The following is a 25,459-nucleotide window of genomic DNA, read 5'->3' on the forward strand; positions in this document are numbered from 1 at the left end:
AAAATAAAATTTCCCTAACAATGCAAGATTGCGTATTCAAAGATTAGAAATTACCTTCACAAAGAGCAAGCTTAACCTTCCTTCCCTTGCAATGTTTGAAAGCAAAAAGCTCGTATATATCAATCTCTGCTAGAAGGATATCAATGGCCTGATGCTCTTTCTGAAAAATTCAATTTTCCATAAAATCAAAATGGGGAAAAACAAAAACCTTAATGTTCAACAGAAAATAATCACAAAAAATTTAACTTCCCCTTCTTACAGGTAAAATAGAACTGGATTAGTTCCCACCTCACTATATGAACTATATGAACTTCATGAATCTATGATTGTTAAGTAGAGAGGCAAATCAAATAAGAACCGGCCAAGCTGAAGTCACAACCCATACGTGCTTTCATTTAGAATGTACAATCAATCATACTAGTTAATCCTTCCACATATCCAAGTGGCTATAGCCAATTATACTTGCCACACAACATAAATCCAGTGGTTCTGAACCATACCTCAAAATGGTACTGCCGGTGAACTAGATACAGCATCCAGAAATCCACACCACAAACTTAAGACTAAGAAACAGATCCAGCCAGGGAAGCCATATGTTTCACACACCCACACCACACACCAAACAACTGAGAACTAAGACCCCCTAGCTACCAAGCATTTCAATTGCAGATAAATGAGCTTTTTTTTGTCATCCCATGGCCAGACAACGGAAAAAGAGGTGAGTACTTTAGTTTACTTCTAATATTATCATAAAGACAAAACACTACTATCCAGTTCCACCGCCATGTCATACACAGTAACATATTATGATGAAGTTAAGCCCTAGTCAGAAAAAAGATCCTGAAGCAAATGCCTTGGCTTGTACTGCAACTATTACAATGATAATTTTAGGTCTCAACCTACCAAATATTTTTCCTAAAAGCATCCACCTAATCCACTAAACCTTAATGTCTTATAATTAATGAACAGCACCAAAAATAGGCACAATTTCTCCTTAAAGTAAAAACATGGCACCCAATTGCATCATGTAGAAGTCTCTACAAATGAAAAACAAGAAGTAAATGAAAAACAAATATAACCCATTCTTATTTTCTCTTCAGGGCACATACATCACCAAATACTGCAAACTTTTCCTGAATTGCATCTTGCAAACGGTCTTCAGCTTCATCTTCTGAAATTTCTGGATGCCACAAAGGATAGAAAAGTTAACAATGGATCAAAAATGTTTAAAAACAGAGTTCAAGCAATTCATAATCTATCAATGGTAAGGATGAGCTAATAAGTTGACATTGATGTTCACAATCTTGAGTCTTCACATTTAAGTAGTTGATGCACCCAGGAGACAATCCAAAGTTATAGAGCACAAGCATTGTTCAAATGACAGGTGCTCAAGAAGAAGAAAAAAGCAGGAAATTATTAACAGAGTGAATAAATCCAAACTCCATAGGGTTGCCAAAGCAACTTGAAACAAATCTCATTTGTACATGAAAATTTGAAAGCCAAACATATGGTCATGAAACTAGTATGTACCAGCGTACTAGTATGATATTCAAGAATTCTAAAGAATGTTGCAGTTTTCTTCATAAAATTCTAAGATCACTTTTGTTCTATTACTATCGTATCTAGGCATGTGCCATCACCCCAAATGCATGAATGTGTACTTTATAAAAAGTACAGTTATTTTCAGAAGATATATCACCTGCAACTGCACCAATGGTTTTTTCCACATTCGGTAAACTTAGTTCTGTGCGTACACCTTCTCCACCAACGGCTGGCCCCCATGAGAAAGGGCCTGCACTTAAATCAATATATGCCCACCTGAAAATGATAGAATCAAAATGAAGCTTTAAAGAAAGAAAGGAAGAAGAGAGAGAGACAGACAGACAGACAGACAGAGAGACAGAACCTGTCCTTTCCAATCCATGTATCTGTGAGACATTCCACATGAAGACCACTGAAGTCCCTAGATTTCAAAACCTCTTCCAAAAGAAGCTTGTAGTCTTCATTCTTCCCATTTAACAACTTAATTCCAACAACAAAAAATATACTAAGAGGAAAAAGAAATTCATGGACTGCGGTTTTCAATTCTTTGCTAGTTTTAATTCTTACATTCAAGAAGAGAAAAACAGGACAATATACCTGCATAACCTTGCTCTGAACTATATCAGCAGTATCCTTCCCCTGATATAGCCTCTCGACATTATTCAAGGCATCTTGGCAGATATTGTACCATTCTATCTGAGGAAAAAAATTAAAAAATAATAATTATAAATTGTCAGAATAAAGATGTCCAGAATTGTAACTATATTTAAATTGTCAGAATAACGCAGATGTCCAGAATTGTAACTATAGAAGAATCAAGTTGCTATGTCATATAATGAAAGTGTGGGAGAGAATGATGGAACGTCGATTGCGAGATATAACAGAGGTGTCAAAGAATCAATTTGGATTTATGCCCAATAGGTCAACAATGAAAGCGATCTATCTTTTGAGGAGAGTAATAGAAAAGTATAGAGAGAAGAAAAGAGACATTCATATGATTTTTATCGATCTTGAGAAAGCATATGATAGAGTGTCTCGGGATATAGTCTAGTGGGTGTTAGAGAAGAAAGGGGTATAAAAGGTTACATTGATGTGATCAGGGACATGTATGAAAGTGTGGTGACCACTATTAGATCGCCGGCGAGAGAGACAAGTGAATTTTCAATTACTGTGGGATTACACCAAGGATCAACCTTAATTCCTTATCTTTTTGCTTTAGTTATAAATGAGTTGATGAGAAATATTCAAGATGATGTGCCTAGTGTATACTTTTTGCAGATGATATCGTGTTAGTAGATGAGACTAGAAAAGTAGTTAACACAAAGTAAGAGACTTTGAGAGAAGCACTTGAATCTAAACGATTTAGGATAATTAGAACCAAAACAGAATACATAGAGTGTAATTTTAATAACAGTAACAATGGAAATCAAGGAGAAGTGAAGCTTGAGAACCAAGAACTACCTAACAATGAACATTTTCGTTATTTAGGATCGATTATCACAAAAGGCTGGAGAGATTGGAGCAGATGTAACCCATAGAATTAAGGCGAGGTGGTTTAAGTAGAGAAGTGCGTCTGGGGTACTGTGCAATAAACGAGTACCCACTAGACCAAAAAGTAAGTACTATAAAACGGCTATTAGACCAGCTGTGACGACCCCATGCGTGTCATTTTTGCATATTATTTTAATAAGAAAATTGCATGATTATGTGTTTAATTTTATGTTTATCTATTTGTTCATGGAATATCTGTTAGAATACCAACTTCGAATCTGAAATTGAAGGCCCAAACGGATTCAGAAACCAAAATTGATTAATTCGATCGGTTAATTAAAATATTTAGAATCATATGGTAAGTTTGATTAAAATTTGATTCAGATTAAAATTATTAGAATAAATTAATTAGAACTAAGTTAGATTAATTAGTCTTAATCCTACTTAATTAGCTTAACCTAATCTAGCCTATATATATATGAACTAAGCTTAATTAGACTCATTTTTCTTTATCAAATTTGGCTGAAAAGTTGTAAAGAGAGTTGAGAGCTCAAGTTTAGAGAAAGGAAGAGAAAGAATTGTAGAGATTGAAGGGGAATTGAAGGATTTAAACTTATAACACTCAAATTCAAGCTCTAGGTATGAATTACAACCATAATTCTTGTAAATAATTCTCATAAAAGTTGAGTTCATAATGTATATAGGATTAATAGCATGAATTGGTAAAGAAATGGCTAGAATCAACTTGAATTTTGTAAAAAAATGGTTGAATTGGGACATGCATGTACATTTCATCATCTTCAAGCTTGATTATTCAACAATTCATACATGCATGAAGTTATATATGTTATCTTTGAAAATTCTCCATAACTTACACTCACCATCTCATAAATTTATGTTTTGAAAAGAAAAGAATTGAATTCATTACATGCATGGCAAAATTATAGAAGTTTGGGTTTTGTATTGGAAAATTAAAGGAGATTTTGAGACTTTGGTTTGATGATTATCAAGTATTCATGTTTTATAAAGTGCTTCATCATGTTTCTATCAGCCATGCAAGCTTTTGGGCATGAAACTCATGTTTTAGAACTCAAAACTCAATTCTGGAAAACCTAGAATTCAACCAATTCGCTCAAGCGATTGAATAGTTGCTCGAGCGCACTTTACATGCATCTAGTATTTTTGCAAACACGTTGCACTTGGCTCGAGCGACCTAGTGATAGCTCGAGCCCACATTAGTAGCATCCAGTACTTTTGTAGACAAGCCACACCGCTTGAGCGACCAAAGGAGTGCTCAAACGAACTGCCCTGTTTTCAGCAGTTTTGAAAGAAAAAAACACTTCCATGTGCATATCCTCATGCTCTTTTAGGCATTCTTGGGCATTGGTTGGACATTATTAATGGAGAAATGAGTTAGAAGTACATTGAAAGGAATTGGATTAAGAAAGAACATTTGATTCAGACAAGTAGTTCATTATGTGCCTTTATTGTGTATTTTGTGTAGGTGGTTGCCCAAAATCTATATCGATACAAACTCACTGTGAGTAATGTCTTTATAAAGCTATGTTCCAATGGAATTTTGAATTAGTCAAGAATGTTATTTGAAATCTTATTTTGTTATTTATGAATGAAGATCTCTTTTTGAACTTATAATTGTGGCATCCTTTATTGAGGCCCTCGCCTGAGGAAAACAATACCATGGCCCATTGGATTAATTGACACACAAATATCTCTAATGTTAGACCCTTGTGGTCCACATTGAATTATGCATTTAAGTAATTGATTGACCCATTGTGGTCCTATTAAATCGACCCTTGTGGTCCTATTTGCTTTGGCATATTGTTTGTTTGTTACTCTGTTGGATGTTACCATGTAATATGATTTGAATGGTTATCGTTATTGCAAAGCTTTGATATGAATGAGATTTGAATCGTTTTGATTGCCAAAAGGATATATGTTTCAAAGGTACTGGTCTTCATTCATTTAACCCTTTATATTGATATTACTCACTGGGCTCTAGCTCACCCCCTCTCCCTTATATATATATATATGTAGATGAGCAAGTGGAACGACATGTCTAGAGAAACCTTGGGAATCTACCTTGTGAAGCTGTTTTTAAAGTGCCTCCATGATGGGGCATGCTTGGAATCAAGCGGAACCAAGTTTTGTTAACCTTTTTGTTTAGCCATACTTTTGTTTTTCTTTAGGAACTTGTCAATATAAGATGCTACGTAAAGGAAGTTTAAAGTTATTGTGATATATCTAAGTAAGAAAAATGGAAGTTTAATTTATATTACGAGATCTATCATATATGCATTACTTAATGGACCATTATATATTTTGTTATTGCTTCTGCTAAACGCTCTTATTGTATTATGTCCTGATTTTGTTATTGAGGCCGGATGTAATCTGGGATTACTGGCCGGTCACGAACTCAACCTCTAGGGGTGGGTTCGGATCGTGATACCAGCGATGTACAGAATATTGGGCAACTAAGAAACAACATATAAATAAGATAAGTGTTGCTGAGATGAGGATGTTAAGGTAAATGTGTGGCAAGACTAGAAAAAACAGAGTTAGAAATAAATATGAATGGGTAGGAGTAGCACCGATAAAAGACAAGCTAAAAGAGAATAGATTGAGATGGTTTAGTCATATATAATGGAAACCAACAGAGACAGTAGTAAACAGATGCGATACAGTGACAGCAGATGGAAATGTTAGGGAAAATGGCAGACCTAGATTGACGTGGTATAGTGTTAGCACCTTGATGATATTTGGGAGCTGGCGGCCTGACACTTGGTGGCACCTTACACCTATGTCAAGTCTGGACCACGGCATGAGGGATGCATGCCAAGACAACAAGGTGGGCAATCAGTTGTGTCATTCAGCGGTGGCATGCAACCCTTGGAAGGCATTAATATGACCTCAATGCTAGGCTGCAGCATACTTAGGGGTTTAACATAATCAGATGGCTTGACTTGGCTAGACAGCAAGGCATGGTGCATAATTTGGCTAGGTAGCAAGGCGGTTAGACTTGACTAAAGCCAACAGATGGCACTTCGGGCTCTGTTTGGCTAGTGGCTTGAGAAATTCGAAATTGTCTAAGGCAAGACAAAGCTTCCTAAAATATAGGGACAGTTGTAGGCGGTTACACACAAAACCAGACATGCTGCCAAAGAACAAGGAATGCTAAAAGAAAGAAGCAGTTGGTGACAGTTATTTCTGTAGGCTTGTTTTAAATCTGTGTTAACACCTTAACAGTTGGGGGTGCCAACTGTCATGCCAGATGGCATGTGTCCCTTATGTTTTGTAACCTGTTTGAATTTCAAATGTTCTGATTATAGCCTATATATAGGCATGACCATGCAAACTCGAATTAATCAAGTGTTGTGAGAGTTTAGCATTTGGCCTTCCTTTGCAATTGTTGGTGCAATAATAAAGGTTGGATTTTCTCGTAATTGTTGTGTTGTTTGACTTGTATTTTTGACGAAATTTCACTTGTGTGTGTGAGTTGTTAGGACTTAGAGCCATCGCAGGAAAATTTTATAGACTGAAAATTAGCCCTGTGACAATTGGTATCAGAGCACGGTTGCTCATAAATGGTGTCTGGTATGGATTCTTTGAAAGAACAAGTGACTCGGTTGGAAAATCTGGTGGGGGTGCCCGCTAATGAAAGTCACTCTTTGACGGATCGATGTCGTGGCTTTTGGGTTCCTTGCCCTTGAGGCCTCGATGGCAAATCGGTTCAAGGTAGCCTTGGAAGACATGGCTGCCATGGCTAATACATGGAAGGACAAGATGTAGAACGTGGAAGATGAATTCTCTATCCGCAAGAAGGCTGTCTTTGGGCATTCAGGTTATGGTGACGTCCCTTCGAAAGTTAAAGTTCCTGACCCTGAGGCATTTGGCGATGCTCGCAATGCCAAGGAAGTTGAAAACTTTTTGTGGGATATGGAAAACAATATTTCAAGGCCGCCCATGTTCCTGAAGCGAAGAAAGTCGCGATCACAAGCATGTATCTCTCTGGGGATGCAAAACTTTGGTGGCGCACAAGGATGGAGGATGATGCTCATCCTATGATCGAGACGTGAGAATTGTTAAATAAGGAATTGAAGGAGCAATTTCTTCTTTGTAACTCGTCTTGGGTTGCAAGAGACGCTTTGAAGCGATTGAAACATAGCGAATCAATAAGAGAATATGTGAAGCAATTCAGTTCGCTAATGTTAGCCATCAAAAACATGTCTGAGGAAGACAAGTTGTTCAACTTCATGTCTGGCCTTCAGAATTGGGCACAATTGGAACTTCGTAGGTTAGGGGTAAAAGATTTGCCCTCTGGTGTGGCTGTTGCAGATGGTTTACTTCACTTACAAATTGAGTCAAGCATAGACTTCTTTTCCACATCCCACAAAAAGTTCTCAAGTTCCTTGGCATTGCGAGCGCCACCAAATGCCTTAGGGTCAGGAACTTTAACTTTCGAAGGGGCGTCACCACGACCCGAATGTCCACAGACAGCCTTCTTAAGGATAGACAATTCGTCTTCCACGTTCTACATGTTGTCCTTCCAGGCATCAGCCATGGCAGCCATGTCTTCCAAGGCTCTCTTGAACCAATCTGCCGTCGAGGCCTCAAGGGCAAGGAACCCAAAAGCCGCGGCATCCAATCGATCCATCAAAGAGAGACTTTTATCAGCGAGTGCCCCCGCCATACTTTCCAACCGAGTCACTCGTTCTTTCAAAACATCCATACCAGACACCATTTATGAGCAACTGTGCTCTGATACCAATAGTCAAAGGGCTAATTTTCAGTCTATAAAATGTTCTACGATGGCACTAAGTCCTAACACTTAGTCTCAGCCAATGTATGCAACTCACACACAAGTGAAATTTTGTCAAACATACAAGTCAAGCAACACAACAATTACGGGAAAACCTAACCTTGATTATTGCACCAACAATTACAAAGGAAGGTCAAATGCCAAACTCTCAAAACACTTGATTAATTCGAGTTTGCATGGCCATGCCTATATATAGGCCAGTGTTGTGAAAAGCGCGCCTAGGCGCAAGGCGAGGCGAGGCGCACTGCCTGCGACTGAACAGGTACCAGGCAAGGCGCTTTTAGTTAGGCGCGCGCCTTAGCAGCGACTTGAACCAGGCGAGAGAGGCGCAAGGCTCACACCTAGGCGCGATTGATTGTTTAAGAGGTAGATCTGATCTAACGGCTGTAGGGGTGTGTTTAAATGGCTTGTAATCACAGAGGATTACAACTCATGTACCATATGAGCCAAATACGACTCAGATGAACCCTAATCTGTGTCGTCTCTTCCTCTTTCGCCCCGCCTTGGACTTCGACTTCGACTTCAACTGGGCTGCTGGAGCTAGACTTCGACTGCGACTGCGACTTGGACTTGGACTTCGCAGGTCTGTTCGACTTCGACTCTCTCCCCCCTTCTCCTTCTTCTTCGACTTCGATTCTTCTGCTTCAACTTCAGTTCTGCCTTTTTTTTTTTTTTTTTTTTTTTGGGCTTCGACTTCTTCAGGTGTGCGTGTTCGACTTCGACTCTTCCTCTCTCTCCTTCTTCAGTGCTCTGTTTTGTTGCTTCTTTTTTTTTCTTTTTTTTTTCAATTATTTGAGTTGAGTCTCTGAAAAAAAATGTAATAAAAGAATTTACAAAATTTACAAATAATTAATAAATACACTAAAAAAATGCACTTGAGTTGGTCTTTTTTTTTCCTTTATCTATTAAGAGAAAAAAATTATAAATAATTAATTATTCACAAATAAGTAATTGTTTGTAATATGCTATTGATTTTTTTTTTCCTTTATCTGTTAGGGAAAAAAAATTACAAATAATTAATTATTCACAAATAATTAATTAATACAATGCGGTATTGGTCTTTTTTTTTCCTTTATCTATTATGGAAAAAAAATTACAAATAATTAATTCATCACATGATCACACATTACATTACACTGAAATTATTTTCCATTTATTAAATTTGTTGTGTAGAAAATGACATCGGAAGGTAATAGAAAAGATCCGGCGTGGCAATATGCCCATTTGGTAGAGGAGAATAATTTAAACAAGTTCGAGTGTAATTTTTGTGGTAAAGTATCAAATGGAGGTGTTTATCGGGTGAAACAACACCTCGCAGGAGGTTATAGGAATGTCACTGCTTGTCCAAAGTGTCCTTCTCATGTAAGAGAAGAGATTAGAGAGTTCATGTAAAAAAAAAACACACACAAAGAAGAAATGAACATGTTGCCTGATTTCGATGACATGGACAAGGAAGATGAAGCTGAAGATGAAGATGAAGATGAAGATGACGATGACGATGACGAGATCAATGTCAATCAACGCCGTAAGGTGACAAGTAGTAGCCAAGGTTCATCCAAATCCAAATCAAAAATGCCAAAGAGAAAAGGGCCTATGGATGTTTATTTCACACCCAATCCTGAATCAGTGGTGAAAAATCGAAGAGACTAAGCAAAAGGGAAACAAACCAAAATTGATACAAATGACCCTTACAAAAAAGAAATGAGAGCTCGGGCAGTGCAAAGATTTGCAAGGTGGATGTATGATGCTGGTATCCCTTTTAATGCAGTAAATTATGAGAGTTTTGGACCAATGATTGAAGCCATTGGCTAATATGGTCCTGGTATGAAGCCACTGACTTACCATGAAGTGCGGGTTACCCAACTCAAAAAAGAAGTGAAACATACTGAAGATTTGATGAAGAATCATAAAGAGGATTGTGCAAAATACGAGTGTTCCATAATGACTGATGGTTGGACTGATAAGAGAGGAAGGACATTGATTAACTTTTTAGTTAATTGTCCAAGAGAAATCATGTTTGTTGAGTCGGTTGATACTTCTAGCTATTCAAAGGATGGGCAAAAGCTATTTGAATTACTAGACAAGTTTGTGGAGAAAGTTGAAAAAGAAAATGTCGTGCAAGTTATCACTGATAGTGCTGCAACTAATGTGTTGGCGGGTAAGAATATTTCCTCATTCCTTGCATCAAAATTGTTTACTCATAGTTTGTTTTGTATTTAAAATTTAAAAACTTGAAAATAATAATTCTTCGTTATTGTTACATTATAGGGAGGTTTTTGGAAGCTAAGTATGAACACTTGTATTGGACACCATGTGCTGCTCATTGTTTGGATTTGATGTTAGAAGACATTTTCAAGATACCTAGACTGAAAAAGGCATTTGAAAGGGGTATTGCAGTACATGGCTACATTTACAATCGGCCTACGTTGCTAAACACGATGAGGCGCTATACAAATTTGAAGAATTTGATCAAGCCTGCAAAAACTAGATTTGCAACCGCCTTTTTGACTTTGTCTAGGATACATCAACAAAAAAACAATTTGAGAAAGATGGTCACCTCCGAAGACTGGACCTCAAGCAAATGGGCAAAGGAGCCACAAGGTAAAAGAATGGCACAAACTTTGTTGATGCTTTCATTTTGGAATACTGTTGCGTTTGCCCTTAAGGTCTCAGGTCCTCTTGTCAAAGTGCTTAGATTGGTTGATACCGAGAAGAAACCTCCCATGGGATACATTTATGAGGCAATGGATAGGGCAAAAGAATGCATTGCAAGTTCATTTGATCATAAAGAAGAGAAGTATAATGAAATCTTCGAAATCATCGACAAAAGATGAGATGTCCAATTGCATCGGCCTTTACATGCAGCTGCGCATTTTCTTAACCCAGAATTCTTTTATCCAAAAGTGTTGGTGCAAAAAGATCATGAAGTGATGAATGGGTTTTATGAATGCATGCAAAGGTTGGTCCCCGATGTCACTGTTCAAGATTTGATCACTAATGATATGAGTATTTATATGAAGGCTGAGAGTCTTTTTGGCAAGTCTGTTGCGATTAGGTAAAGAAATACAAGAGCACCAAATAATATAATATAGACTCATAGAGTTTATTTGTAGTAATACTTTTAGTAAAACTCAATACTTGGTAACAGTTATTTCTAACTAGTGGATTATTGCAGCTGATTGGTGGGCATCATATGGTTCTAAAACTCCAAACTTGCAAACTTTTGCCATAAAAATCCTTAGCCTAACATGTAGTTCATCGGGTTGTGAACAAAATTGGAGTGTATTCGAACATGTGAGTATTTAACATTCTAACTAATTTTTTGTTCAATTCAAATATTTTTTATTCTCATTATATAGAATTTAATATCTTTTTAATACTTGCAGCTTCATAGCAAGAAAAGAAATAGATTGGAACAACAACGTCTCAATGATTTAGTGTTTGTCAAATATAATAGAACATTGAGATTTAGGTATGACATGCGCAACACTCTTGATCCCATATCTTTGCAAAATATTGATGAAAGCAATGAGTGGTTGCTTGGGAGGATGAATGGTGAGTCAGATGAAGATAATGAGCCTGTGTTTGATGATGACGATGGCTTGGCGTGGGCCACTGTTGCTAGAGCTTCTGGAGTAGAAGAAAGTAGCCATGCAAGTAGAGCAACAAGTTCACGCTCAAAGGCACAACCGAGGATATCTAAATCATCAACATTGACTCCACTTCAATTAATAGATGAAGAGGAAGCGGGCTCAGATGACACAGAGGAGAAAGATGTTGAGGCATATAAATCAACTGATGGAGAAGATGTTACCATTGATGTTGAGGATGATGATTGACTGACACCGACCTAGCCTACCCTCTCTATTGACATTGATGTTTTTAAGTGTTAAGACGAATATTAGTATTTGTTAGATATTTATGTTTTGGATGTTTAGTGTTTATATTTTTATTTTTATTTTATTGAATGTGGATTATTTTATCTTTGAAAATTGGAATGTTATGTAATATGCACTTTCATGGTTTTGAGCATTATTCTATATTTTGTCTTGAATCTTGAATCTTGATTACTTTTTATTTTTTAAAAAATTGTCTTAGTACTATGAATGATTAGTCTATGTTAATTTTTCTATTTTTTACGAAGACTATGCGCCTTACTTCAATAAAGCTCGCGCCTCGCCTTGCGCCTAAGCCCCGAGAGACCTTCAACGCCTTAGTGCGCCTTGAGCCTTTAAAAACACTGATATAGGCTATAATCAGAACATTTGAAATTCAAACAGACTACAAAACATAAAGGACACATGCCATCTGACATGGCAGTTGACACCCCCAACTGCCAAGGGGTTAACATAGATTTGAAACAAGACTACAGAAATAACCGTCACCAACTTCTCCTTTATTTCAGCCTTCTATGTTTCCTTGCCAGCATGTCTGGTTCTATGCATAACCACACAATAACTGCCCCTATATTTTAGGAAGCCTTTGTCTTGCCTTAGACAATTTCGAATTTCTCAAGCCACTAACCAAACAGGGCCTGAAGTGCCATTTGTTGGCCTTGGTCAAGTCTAACCGCCGCTACCTAGCCAAGTTGTGAACCACGCCTTGCTGTCTAACCAAGTCAAGCCATCTGATTATGTTAAACCCCCAAGTATGCTGTAGCCTAGCATTAAGGTCATATTAATGCCTTACACGTGCCATACCGCCCATACTTTGGCCAAGGGTAGAATGTCGCTGCCAAACGACGCAACTGATTACCCACCTTGTTGTCTTGGCATGCCTCCCTCATGCCACAGTCCAGGCCTAACATAGGTGCAAGGTGCCACCAAGTGTCAGGCCACCGGCTCCCAAATATCAAGGTGCTAACAGTACACCACAAGCTCTAAAATGTAGTACAATAGAGGTAAACTTATGTAGATTACAATATTTGTTTTAAAGGTACCCCTAGAGGAATTTTGATTTAATGATTAGACATCCAATAAAATATAGTATTATTTTTATTGACCATGTAAACAACATTTCTTGGAGCATTGTAACCTATTTTTTTACATTTTCTCCTTCTAAAACTCCAACTCTCCCTAGATTTTAATTTATTTTATTTACATTGTTTTTGTCCTAAGGAAACCTTTACAAAAATGAATAGCAAATAAAAAAGAATTGGATCATTTTGGATTGCTAAGTCAGTGTTTTAAAAAGCACGCTTAGGCGCGCGCCTAAGCTCAAGGCGAGGCGAGGCGCAGCTTTGCGCCTCAGTCATGGTGAGGCGAGACGACACAGGTGAAGCGCTGCCTAGGCGATGAGGCGAGCGCCTTATTACGAAGCGCAAGGCGAGCGCCTTGTGCGCCTCAGCTTTCTTCCACTCCCAGGTTCTGCTCTCTTCTTCTCTTCTTCTCTTATCTTCTCTTCTCTCTGCTTCTTCTCCTCTGCTTCGTTTCTGCTTTGTCTTCTCTTCCCTTCTTTCTGTCTTCTTCTCGCTCCTGCTTCACGATCGCTCTCTCTCTCTTCTACTTCGTTTCTGTTTCACGATCGCGAGCTCTCTCTCTCTTGCCTTCTCTCTCGCGATTGCGGTCGCGATCTCTCTCTTCTGCTTCGCTTCTCGTTCATGATCACTCTCTCTCTCTTGCGATCTATCTCTCCCTTTTATCTTCTATATTCATATATATATATATATATATATAATATTATATAATACCGATTATATAATATATAATATATAATCTACAATATACTTATAATATATAAAATATAATTGATTTATCTATATAATAAGAGAGAAGGCTTTTTGAAAATGTATAAAATGTGTGTGAGATATATTTTGATTCAATGGCCAATATCAATCCTGATATATATCAATGGCTCAGATCTATATAGTTCCCGCCCAAACATTTCTCTCCCTCAGCCTTTCACCTACCCACGTCTCCTCCCCATTCCCTCTTCATCTCTCTCCCTCTCTGTTCTCACCTACTCTTTGCCCCATTCCCTCTTTATCTCTCTCTCCCTGTCTGTTCTTCTTCTTTCCTACCTTCCTTCTTCCGCTGCTCTCCAGTCTTCTGCCTCTCGAACTCGACTCTGCTCTCCAGTCTTGCAAGGTAAGATTTCTGCTTCCCCCTTCTCTCTGTGTCTATGTCTGCCTCTCCAGTCCTCGAACTCACATTTTGGGCTATTTGATTGTAAGATTGATTGTTGTTTTAATATTGATTTTGATTTTGTAATTAAATAGCCCAAAATGCTGTGATTTAGAATTTTTTACACAGCATTTGATTTTGACTTATTAGCATAGTTGAAGAGTGGACGGTGGTTGATTTTAATTTTATAATTAGGTTACCAATTATTTTGCGGAGTTTTTTGGTGGATCTGATATGGAGGGAAGAGTGGACGTTTTGGGGAAAATGGGTTGAAGAATTCGAATGGAAATCAGACGATCCGGAAAGCAGCTCCACTGGAAAACAAGTTGGTGTGTAGTTTAGAGGAGCTTTACAAGGGTTCTCGAAAGAATGTTAAGATTTTGAGAATTGTTCCTGATGATTCTGGGTATGCAATTCTACACCTTTACATATAATTAAGATTCTGGGTATGCAAGTTGGTGTTTAAATTTCTTGATTTGAGAAAGAATTTAGATGTTATGATTGATTGTTTGGAGTTACGAATTCTCTGTTGCCCTGAATTTCCAAGAATTTGCACGAAACGCATTGCCTCTTGCTTTATTTTAGGCTCTCTTTTCATTTTTCTGGATTACCGTAGATGAAATCCATAAAAAAATTGATTTTTTTTTTAATTGTTTTTGTTTCCTTTGGAATTCAAAATTTTGAATTCAAAAAATTTGTCTAGGATTGTATTTCAAGGATTGATTTTTTTTTTTTTTCCCTTCTTCCTTTTTTGGGTTTCTTTTTCTTTCAAGAACCAATTTTCGCAAATGCATAGCATTCCTTTTTTTTCCAGATCACAAAACAGTTTACAAAAAAACAGGACTGAAAATTTCTCTGACTCTGTTCTAGAATCTGTTTTAGGAAAATTGAGTTTTAAAGAATCTGTTATCAGTTTTTTTGTTTTCCATTAAAGGGTTGATTTATATAGTTTGAGACTTGATTAAAGCCCACAAAAGGCTAGCCTATTCGGCATGATCTTGAAAGCAGGGCAAAAGGCTTAAAATTTTGGTATTGTTCAATCTTTGGTGGTCAAGAATTACTCGGGAAAGACTATGGTGCATGCCCTTCAAAAAGTGTGGACCGTTTGCATCTTATAATTAAAGAAAAAATTGGTGGTCAAAAATTTTGGTATTGTTCAATCTTTGGTGGTCAAGAATAACTCGCTCCGTGCTATCCCGGAGACGAAGAATGTGGATTTGATCTCGAAGAATGCCCAATTTGCTTTTTGGTTTGTGTTTCAATTCTCAAGCTATCAAATTATTTGCATTTGGCCCAATTTTCTGTCTGTGTTTCAATTCTGAAGTTGTCATTTTGTTTCCTTTTCAAATTATTTGCATTTGGGTTCTGTTTAGTTTATAGCAAATTGAGTAATCAAATTTTCTTTTTTGGTTTGTGTTTCAATTCTGAAGTTGTCATTTTGTTTGCTTTTTCGAATTATTTTCATTTGGGTTCTGTTTAGTTTATAGCAAATTGAGTAAAGCAAAAGGAAATTTGCGGAAAGTAAAGTAAAGTTCATTGTCTTGATGAGGCTAAATTACTGCACGTTACATGGGTTGGGTTCATTTGGAGTGAAAATAAGAAAAAAAAAGTACTAAGTTTTTAAAATTTCATTCGTGGTAGGTAATTGTTCAATGCATGACTGAAGTATGTGAGGTTCTAATTATATGTTTCAGTTCAAGGAGCTGATTTATCTAACCAACTACGAACCGAAACTATAGCAACCCTAAGTTTGCAATCTAATTTTGCATTTGGTTTTATTCTTGCTACTATTGAAGTTTCTAATTGTATACTTTTTTTCTGTGTGGTTTGAAAACTTTCAGTATTATCCAAGTCTCAATCGCTCAAGATGTTGCACGAAAGGCATTTGTACAGGTTCTTATTATTTATAACATTTGTCATTAATTATTGTAATTTTAATTCGGATACTTCTTTTTTTTTTTTTTTTTTTTCTCTTTGCAATAGAGTGTTTTCTGCAGATGAAGACCCCGAATTCGACTTGGCCTACTTAGTATCCTTGAGTCTATGATGTATGAACTATGTTTCTACATTTTTGGGTGATAATTTCAGCTACTATGTTTTAGAGAATCTCTGATTCTTTCTTCCAAATTCATGTTCTATACTTGCATTCTTTAACCATATGAGGTTAACCATATGAGGTGTCCATTCTGTAAAACCTTGAACTATGCGGTGGAGTATTGTGGGGTGAAAACAAAGGAGGAAAAGGGGATCGAGCAAATTGTAAGATTTTCTTTACCATAGTATCCTTTATTTAATTCTATTATTAAAGGGAATTTTTGAATATGTTCAGAATAGCAAATTTCCATTATGTGTGCTCTAATAGGAAGAACAAAGGGTTATAGAAGCAAACATTAGGATGCGGCAACAGGAACTTTAGGATGAAGAACTGAGAATGCTGACAAGGCAAGAAATAAGTTCTTCAAGCAGATCAATGTTACCAGGAGAGGTTGGATATAGCACAGGGGAAGGTATTTTCATTGTCTAGGTTCAGTGCTATCTATATTCTTTGCTTTGGTTATTGTATACCTTATTTTTTTCCTTCTAATATTTTATGTTGTGCATTACTTTTATTTTTCCTGCAGTGGACGAGGAAATTGTTTCTTCTCAAATACCACTAAGACAATCTCTACGGCCTCGGCAGAACAGATATTTATATATTTAATGTAGTTTTTTTTATTATTCCTTCCATCTCCCCCCCCCCCCCAATTATATATCTGATGCTGCTCAAGATGTCTGAATTGTGCTTCTTCTATTTCTTTTTGTGATTGTTATTTCCCATTTAAGTTTCTACTGAACATCCTTTATGTCTTTATGATGTCATTTTTTAATTCACATAATGACATTGTCTTATTTGTGGTTAGCCAAAATATATTTTAGTTAACATTGGTGTTTTTGGACGTCACTGTACATGACACATTTTACTCAGAATATATGAATGGATCAAAATTAGCCTCATTAGCCTCATTTGTAGAGGATCAAAATTACGAATTTTATTCTCATTAGCCTCATTTCAAAAGCAGCAGTCAATGTGTCTTGGAAAGCTAATCTTTATTCTCAAAATTTAATGAATAAGTAAATTTCTGGTTACAAAATTCTTGATGGTTTACATTTTTCAATTATAAAATCCAAGTAACATCTAACATACTCTCAAAATTGTTGATTAGTTGAGAAGAAAATTTTATAGTACATCATATGCCAAATTATGATTTTGTGGCATGTAGTATCAATGTGAAATTAATTATGATTTTGTGGCATGTAGTATCAATGTGAAATTAAGGGAAAAACACACTCTTCATGAAAGTATATATGTGTGTATAGTATCAATGTGAAATTAAGGAGTATAGTATTCTATGCTGTCTTCATGAAAAAAAAAAATGTATTCAACATACAAGTATTTAACTTAACCCAAGTATTTAACATAATTAAATGAAAATTTTGAAAGACTTGGCATTTTAACATTTATGTGTAATATGGCAAGAGTTTTTTTTTTTTTTTTGGCACCTTTTTAAGGGAGTATAGTATTCTATGTTGTATTTCAAAAAATTCTGCACAATGTATATATGTGTGTACTACTTTAGTTGTCTTCATGAAAAAAAAAAAAAGTGTATTAAACTTACAAGTATTTAAATTAACCCAAAAAAATGTATTTAACATTTTGTTATAAAAAAAAATTAAAAAAAAATTGTACCATTCAAATATAGTATATTTGTTGTGTGATTCAAAAAAGAAAGGGACTGTTTATTTATTTATTTATTTTTGAATATCTAGAGTTCCTAATGAAAAGAAAAATTTGAAAGACTTGGCATTTTAACATTTATGTGTAATATGGCAAGAGAGTTCATTTTTTTTCCCCACCTTTTTAATGGAGTATAATATTCTAAGTTGTATTTCAAAAATTCTGGTCAATGTATATGTGTGTATTACTTTAGTTGCTTCATGAAATAATTATTCATTATTGCTTATAAAATGGCTTTGTTATATGGTGAATTTTTTTTTTTTTTTGGCATAAATTTATGTTTGGACTTTCCAAGTCATAAATGGTGAACTTCAAAATATTTATGATTATAATGGGTTTTGATTTTGTTTTTAATTTCATCTCTATAAAATTGAAGTCAGTTACGAAAGAGAAAAGTTCAAATTTGGACAATTATTTTGCTCCGGTTTTAATTTATCATTTTAATGTGATTGTTAAAAAAATCTATTCTAAACGCTGGGTTGACTCAGAAAATGTGAGTTTGATTATGGGTTTCTCAAAGAATGTAGAGAGAGAGAGAGAGAGAGAGAGGTTATTTGGGACTTAGTTTGTGGTTAGTGCTCTGTGTTATAAAAATTAGTGTGATAGGGAAGGAACTATTTGTTTGGAACTATTTAAAAGGAAAGTAAGGGTGATTTATTTAGTTGATTTTCCTGCAACAAAAAAATTAAATCCACACTCAAAAAAAATTATTTAACATTTTATTTGCAATGTAATATATTTATTTAGTTGTACCATTCAAATGTAATATATTTGCTGTGTGATTCTAATGTACATATGATAAATATTTTTCATATAATTTTTTTTGAATATCTGGAGTTCCTGATTAAAAAAAAAATTTCAGTGATTTGGCATTTTAACATTTATGTGTAACATGGCAAGAAAGTTTATGTTTTTTTTTTTTAGCACCTTTTTAAAGGAGTATAGTATTTTATGTTGTATTTCAAAAAATTTTGGTGAATGTATGTATGTGTGTATTATTTAAGTTGTCTTCATGGAAAAAAAAAATGTATTAAACTCACACAATATATTTTAGTTGTCTTTAAGAAAAAAAATATTTCAATATATTTTTCAATATCTTTATAAAAAAATGACACAAACTTCATAAATTTTAACATAAAATGTATAAATTATAACTGCATTTTAATCTTAAAATTATTTATACCGTGCCTTTAGGCACGGGTATACGCTAGTATATATAATATTATACCACGCCTATTATATAATATATAATATACTTATAGATAATATGTAAAATAATAATTAAATAAATTAATTATATATATATATATATTAAAAATTAATATTTTGCTTAATAGATAATAATAGATAATAAATAAATAATAGATAATAATATACATATTAAATAAATAAATTAAAAAAAATTAATAGATAATAAATAGATAATAATATACATATAATAGATAATAATATACATATTAATAGATAATAAATAAATTAAATAATATGTATTAAAAAATTAATTTTTTTTTCTTATTAAAAAAATTAATAATATACATATTAAATATTTGTTTATATTGGAAATTGTGCTTTATTAATATTTTGCTTAACTTCTATAACTTGCGCCTCGCCTCGCGCCTCGAGGCTTAGGCTCCAGGTGACCTTGGCGCCTCGATGCGCCTAGGGCTTTTTAAAACACTGTGCTAAGTTCACAATGGAATGAAAGTATACCATATTTCAAAAGGTGTGTCCCAAAACTTAAATCACTAGGGTATTATCATTTTTTGGATATGTGGCAAACAGTGTTCGAAAAATATCCAATACTTCTCAAAATTTACATCAAGTATTGAATACGGTTAGGAATTATATACGAATCTGTGCGTATCTTAGGAGTATTGGTATCAAGTACGGGTATGATACATATACAACTCCCTTTCAAAAGTATTTGGGCTTCATAGTAAGCTACTTGTTTTATTTCCTAAAAGGTAAAAACCTTTCTCCCCCACTATCCTAAGAGCATCTTGATCACTAATTTTAATTAAATAATTAGTATGAGTGTGCAGAGAGAGAGAGAGAGAGAGAGAGAATTGATCATCAATCAAACTGACTACAATATTTAAAGACACAACAAGAAATAACACTTACTGTATCAGTATCTTCAGTTATTGTCCAGGCAAACTTAGCCATTGGATGCTTTTCATACAAAGGTCTCTTCATCTTATCAAGGGCTGGAAAAATATTTAATAATTAGAACATTGCTGATCTGTTGGACTTGAGCAAACATTTGCTACATCTTCAGGGAGAAATTAAATGAAAGACATAAGATAGGTTTTACCACCAAGAACACTTTCTGGAACACTTCCTGACTGAAGAATTCTTTCTTGCAAGTTCTTATTCTGCTAAATAGATATCTCTATTAAGTGTTGGCTATCTGAAAAACTATAAAAGCAACAAGAAGAAACATACTAGGAAACAATGAAGACTTTTCTTATCGATAAGTAAAAAATAACTATGGCCTCTAATATAAAGTCCCCGTAAATCACAAACCAGAAAATTGCTAAATATGACAACAGTAAATGGAATTGATATATTCCATATACTAATGAACTCGTGCTTCATTACAAGTGTCTCAAGAAAGGGAAAGGGACATGCATGGCAAGAAAGGAACTAGAAAGTACCTCCTTGAGAAAGCTTATTTCTGTCTCAGATAAACCTCTCCTGCAAGAGATAGATAATAGTAAATAGAAAAGTAGTCACAAAAATAAAATTGAACCATATATATGAAAATGACACCTCAAACTGAGAAAGACCATCCTAAAGACTAACTGATGCGGAGTATAAAAAGCTCAAGGAAAGCTAAATTCAAAGAAGTAATGATATTTGGACATTGCAATGATTTCAAAGAGAAATTGATAGGAATCTTTGTTTCTAGTATTATTAGTGTCTTTATTTTATGATTATTTTTACGGGTATTTTGGTAATTTGCAGAATTTCTGAATATGGGTTGTGTGGGTCACCCATGGGTCGTCTTGTGGGTCAAGTTATTTAATTAGTCTTTGTTTTTGTTTCTTATTTGGTCTTAAGTTGGTTTTTGAAAGTCAAAAATATTTTAATAGTTTCCTTTTTAGCTTTTAGTTGGTTTAGGAAATCTCCTAATCTTATATAAAATCATGTAATGCTTATGCTTAATATACTAATATTTTAGAGAAATTTTAGAACTTTAAAGCTTTCTTATGTATTGTGTGATGAAATCAAACCCTAGGTGTGATGGCTAAGGGATTCTAGGAGTACTTCCTAGACCTATCTTATTCTTCCCCTTTCTTTCTTTCTAAAATTTCAGCACTTTCACAGCCCCAGAACAGCCCTTACGGCGCTGTCTGGCATCACTAACACTTTACACAAGACAATTTCCATCCCTCCAGCGCAACCCAAACAAAATAGACTTGAAAAGCAGAAGATCAGGTTAGACAAAACATCATCCAGAGCAATTTCTGCAGAACAAAGAGTGCAGTGGCATGTCGAACTTCAGTGAAGTGCAAGTGGTACAAAAAGCTTATTTCTCATAGCTTTTAATTCTTATGCGCAACTTTGATAAGCGTACATGTGGTTGGAAGGAACTTTCATTATACCTATGAAGACGCAAGAGAAAGCCAGTGCGCTGGCATGATTCTCATTCCTTGAACCATTTTAAACATAAAATTAAGCTTTTCAAAATTTCTTCTTACCATAAGTAACCACTTATCCTCAGTTTGGTGTAAAAAGTATGAAATAGATAATGTGCCACTACGGTCACTAAGAGAGCAAAGACAAGGTGATAGGAAATCACCTTGAAATTTTATCATTGTTTGTAGTCTCGGCATAAACACATGTTTAGTTAACAAGTTTCTAAATCAAATTAATCAGGGTGCCAAAACAAACTAGTCAGAGAGAGTATGACAACTAATTTTGGGTGCATCAGCTGCTAGATGCCACTCCCACTTTTAACATGTTTGTGTTTATGTGTGTTTTGAGAGAGAGATAGAGTGAGCACTAGAAAGAAATTTGGCATCATCAGGTGCCTGATGCCTTACTACAAAAAAGATGACCAGAATTAAGCATCTGGTCCTCCCAGTGGAGCCGTAATGTGTTAAAATGTGTGGTCATTCCATGGTCTACAATCCTAGAGAACTTATTGAACGAATAATTATTGAACTCACTGTTGTATGTCCTGCTATGATATCAAGAAGTGGCCAACAATTAAGGAAACAAAAATTAAACCAAAACGCCCCAAGAAACAACTCCGTGCATGTTGGTATGTGGGGAGAATTAATGCCCCTTACAATTGTAAGGAGCCTTTTCCCTCCCTCCGATGAGGGATCAGCATCCTGAAGATCCCATGCTTTTAGCCCGGTCCAACGAGCTAATGAGCAAGAGGTCAGCAATGTAATGTTTTATGTTCTTACTTGTAAGACATGATTAAATTTCTTATTTTAATTTTTAATAAGAGTCCCAAATCATGATCAAAATACTCACCGATAGCCGTATTTAGCTATTTTTGCATCATGCTTGGGGTTCATAATGAAAATATTATACGCATTTTCAAGTTGTAAATATTCGACAAGGCTGGTGAAGATAACATCCATCATGTCCACATCAACTTGCCAAAGACTAGCTCTATCATCCCTGCAAACACAAAATAAATGAATATTAGTTCAAGCAAAACCACAGCCAAAAGTCAATTCTTCTTTTATTTTATTTTTTTCAATGAAACAACAATGATATCAATGGAAACAACAAAAACAAAGATTGCACAATATTCAAGCATCGTATTAGACTGAATATTCAATTATCCATAGAGAGAAAGATGTAACAGGATAAGGATACCATTGCACAAAAGAGGGAGGGGCAGGAAAATTGTAATTTCTCTCTCTCTCTCTCTCTCTCTCTCTCACACACACACACACACACACACAAAAAAATGAGACAGTATAAAAATAGATAATAACATTATGCAAAAAACAAAGAAAAAGAAATAAAATGAAAACAACAACAACAAAAGTACAGTTAAAATGCAACACAACCTTGAGAGAGAGAGAGTCTAACAACTTTTTTTTTTATCGGCAACAGAAAGAGAAAACTCTTAACCACTAAATTGTCTCTCAGAGCCCATATTGAAAATACAAGTGCTTGCTAAAAGGATTTGTAGATGGTTTTTCTTCTTATAAAATTGTAGTGGGGGAGGTCGAGAGGTGTTCAAATTCCTCAAGCATTTGATATCACATTGAAAAAAAGTACTTGTTGTACATGATAAAGAACGCAAGACGTCCACGAACACCAACTCACAAGATCACATTTTTATATGCATGTTTATTTATTTATCCATTTGTTATCATTATTACTATTTATAAAAGTAATGATGCTACCAAAATGCTATTATCCTGCTCTAGAACTGCATGTCCACACTTCTAACTGTAAAGGTTGTACTATTTAGGGTCATTTTCACATTTCTAACTAGAAAGCCTGTTGTGGACAGCAATCATTTGTGCGGGTATGCACTTTGTCCAGACAAGTTCAGCTCGTCCATCCTTGTTTAGCATTACAGTGTTAACAGTATCATGAAATACCACATGGGTGGTCTTCTGAGTACAGTCAATCTTTTCCATGCTTGAAGACCCATTGGTGTTGCTAAGTGTAGAAAGAGGGCATGGAAGCTTTGCCCCTTCGTTTTTGATGTGGTCAATATGAGGCATCAGAAGTGTAATTGTTCTTCCTTCGATGGAGTAGAGAAGCCATTTATAATGTCAGAAGTATGGTTTTCAGTCTTTTGTATAGCCTTTGGTGATTGTTAACCCAACCATTAATCACTTTCTACACTTCGTAGAGAAGACTGAATCTTGAGTTCAGTGTTTTAAAAAGCGCGCCTAGGCGCTAAGTGTGATGCCCCTGTCCCGTAATATGCTAATTGGTCCTTAATTTGAGTATGATTATGTGTTTAGCATGATTTTATGTGCCATTATGTGAATGTTTGTGATTTTGAAGTCTTATCTGTTCACCGTAGGAATACCTGTCTGAATAATCTGTTTTGGAAATTAAATTGAGAGCCATGTCGGCCACAGAACCCGAAATTGATTACGCCATTGTGGTTGGCGTAATTTTAGAGCCTACGGTGAGATTTAATTGAAAAATTGATTCGGGTCAGATTAAATCGATTAAATTGGTGGATTAGTGCCCAATTGCCTTATTATTATTATATTGACTTAGTGGGACTTGATATATTTGAGCACTACACCTCATTTCTCTCCTTTAGCTCATTTTGACTGATTCTTGGACTCAATTTGAGAGAGGGAGCCGACTATAGAGAGGGAGAAAGAGGGATTGTGCAATTGAGGTCTTGAAACTTGGAGGTTGGAAGTCTAATTCAAGATTTAATCATAGATTGTGAGAATCAAGCTCCTAGGTGAGTAATTCTTGGATTATAGTTTGTAATTTTTGTGTGCTCAAACTAATTTGGTGATCAAGAGTAAGATTGAAATGAAATTGGGTTGTATTTGTTGAATTGAAGCTTAATATGTGCATGCATGTAGGAAATCACCTTGATATTGCATGTTTGAGCACAAATGTGTATAATCCATGTGAAATGTTAAAGGAAACTCATGTCTTGATCACCCTTTGTGTTATGTAAGTAGAGAATGTGGCTAATTCATCACATGCATGTACAATTTGAGAAGATATGAGCTTGAATGCATGAGTTTGTTATGTTGATGTTGAGTTTGACATATTTTGGGACATGCATGTGGATAAATCAAGAAATTGAACTCCATAATGTTATATTCTTGCATTGGTACCATGTTAGTGTGATTATATTTGAGATTTGAGCCATTGCATGCAGGTATTGAGGCTGAGATTTCGAATTGGAGCTCAAGAACTCAATCTGGAAAATCCAGATTTTTGATGTCCGCTCGAGCGGAGGAATAGACGCTCGAGCGGTAAAATCGTGCCCCCAGCACTTTTTGCAGAGTTGGTGTCCGCTCGAGCGGAATATTCCACGCTCGAGCGGGGAGCTTTTGTGGACAGGCCTTCCGCTCGAGCGCCCATTTCACGCTCGAGCGCATTTTTCATGCAACCAGTACTTTTGCAGGCCTTAAGGGTCCGCTCGAGCGGGGAAGTTGACGCTCGAGCGGGGAAGTTGACGCTCGAGCAGGGACCCTGTTTTCTTAGATTCTGTTTTTGCATTCTGAGTTCTGTTTTCCGTTCTCTTTCACTTGTAAGCACTCTTAGGCATATGTTAAGCATTGTAAATGAGCTAATGAAATGTGAATTAAGCTTAAAGAGAGATATGTGAATTAAAGAACGGATTGAACTGTTAGTGACCCTTTTGTGCTCATGAAATGTGTAGGGTCAAGTTCCAGGGCAAATCCACAAGCCGATCACTGTGAGTAATACCGATATTCGAATATTTGTGAATGTCCAATTGTTTATTTCCTTATAAGCTTTATGAGTTGCTATTCGGGATTGTGGACGAGAGTCTAATATGAATAAACATGAATGGACCAAAGGTCGTTTTGATAGAAATGAGTGGGCCAAAAGCCGTTTTGACATGAATGAATTGACCAAAGGTCATTTTGACATGAATGAGCGGGCCAAAGGCCGTTTTGACATGAATGAATGGACCAAAAGTCGTTTTGACATAAATGAGCGGGCCGAAGGCCGTTTTGACATGAATAAATGGGCCGA

The 25,459-nt window shown here is 35.5% G+C and overlaps 1 protein-coding gene and 2 long non-coding RNA genes across 8 annotated transcripts in view; 2 read left to right on the forward strand and 1 right to left on the reverse strand.

Moving 5' to 3' along the window:
- LOC114305509 (uncharacterized) overlaps nucleotides 1–25,459 on the reverse strand; it is a 72,481-nt gene that overhangs the window by 40,712 nt on the left and 6,310 nt on the right. For 4 of the 6 annotated variants that reach the window (XR_014349762.1, XR_014349763.1, XM_082903725.1 and 1 more), the window contains exons 7-15: nucleotides 22,259–22,408; nucleotides 20,425–20,464; nucleotides 20,082–20,142; nucleotides 19,892–19,974; nucleotides 2,140–2,238; nucleotides 1,907–2,022; nucleotides 1,700–1,818; nucleotides 1,110–1,180; nucleotides 55–160 (exon numbers count right to left, since the gene is read on the reverse strand). Coding sequence is in view for 4 of the 6 variants with exons in the window: in XM_082903725.1 (XP_082759851.1) it covers nucleotides 55–160; nucleotides 1,110–1,180; nucleotides 1,700–1,818; nucleotides 1,907–2,022; nucleotides 2,140–2,238; nucleotides 19,892–19,974; nucleotides 20,082–20,142; nucleotides 20,425–20,464; nucleotides 22,259–22,408 (845 nt within the window). In the remaining 2 variants the exon portion in view is untranslated. The remainder of the gene's footprint in view (nucleotides 1–54; nucleotides 161–1,109; nucleotides 1,181–1,699; nucleotides 1,819–1,906; nucleotides 2,023–2,139; nucleotides 2,239–19,891; nucleotides 19,975–20,081; nucleotides 20,143–20,424; nucleotides 20,465–22,258; nucleotides 22,409–25,459) is intronic. The other 2 variants (XM_082903726.1, XM_082903728.1) reach the window with 1 other exon arrangement.
- On the forward strand, nucleotides 15,173–16,047 carry LOC114305520 (uncharacterized). The gene is made up of 3 exons (XR_014349764.1): nucleotides 15,173–15,241; nucleotides 15,834–15,885; nucleotides 15,976–16,047. It is a non-coding gene; the product is annotated as an uncharacterized LOC114305520 (long non-coding RNA).
- On the forward strand, nucleotides 16,157–16,729 carry LOC145806494 (uncharacterized). The gene is made up of 3 exons (XR_014349765.1): nucleotides 16,157–16,251; nucleotides 16,355–16,499; nucleotides 16,614–16,729. It is a non-coding gene; the product is annotated as an uncharacterized LOC145806494 (long non-coding RNA).

This window comes from Camellia sinensis, chromosome 13 (genome assembly GCF_055761805.1).
Source record: "Camellia sinensis isolate YWXY chromosome 13, ASM5576180v1, whole genome shotgun sequence".
In the NCBI taxonomy this organism is placed as follows: domain Eukaryota; kingdom Viridiplantae; phylum Streptophyta; class Magnoliopsida; order Ericales; family Theaceae; genus Camellia; species Camellia sinensis.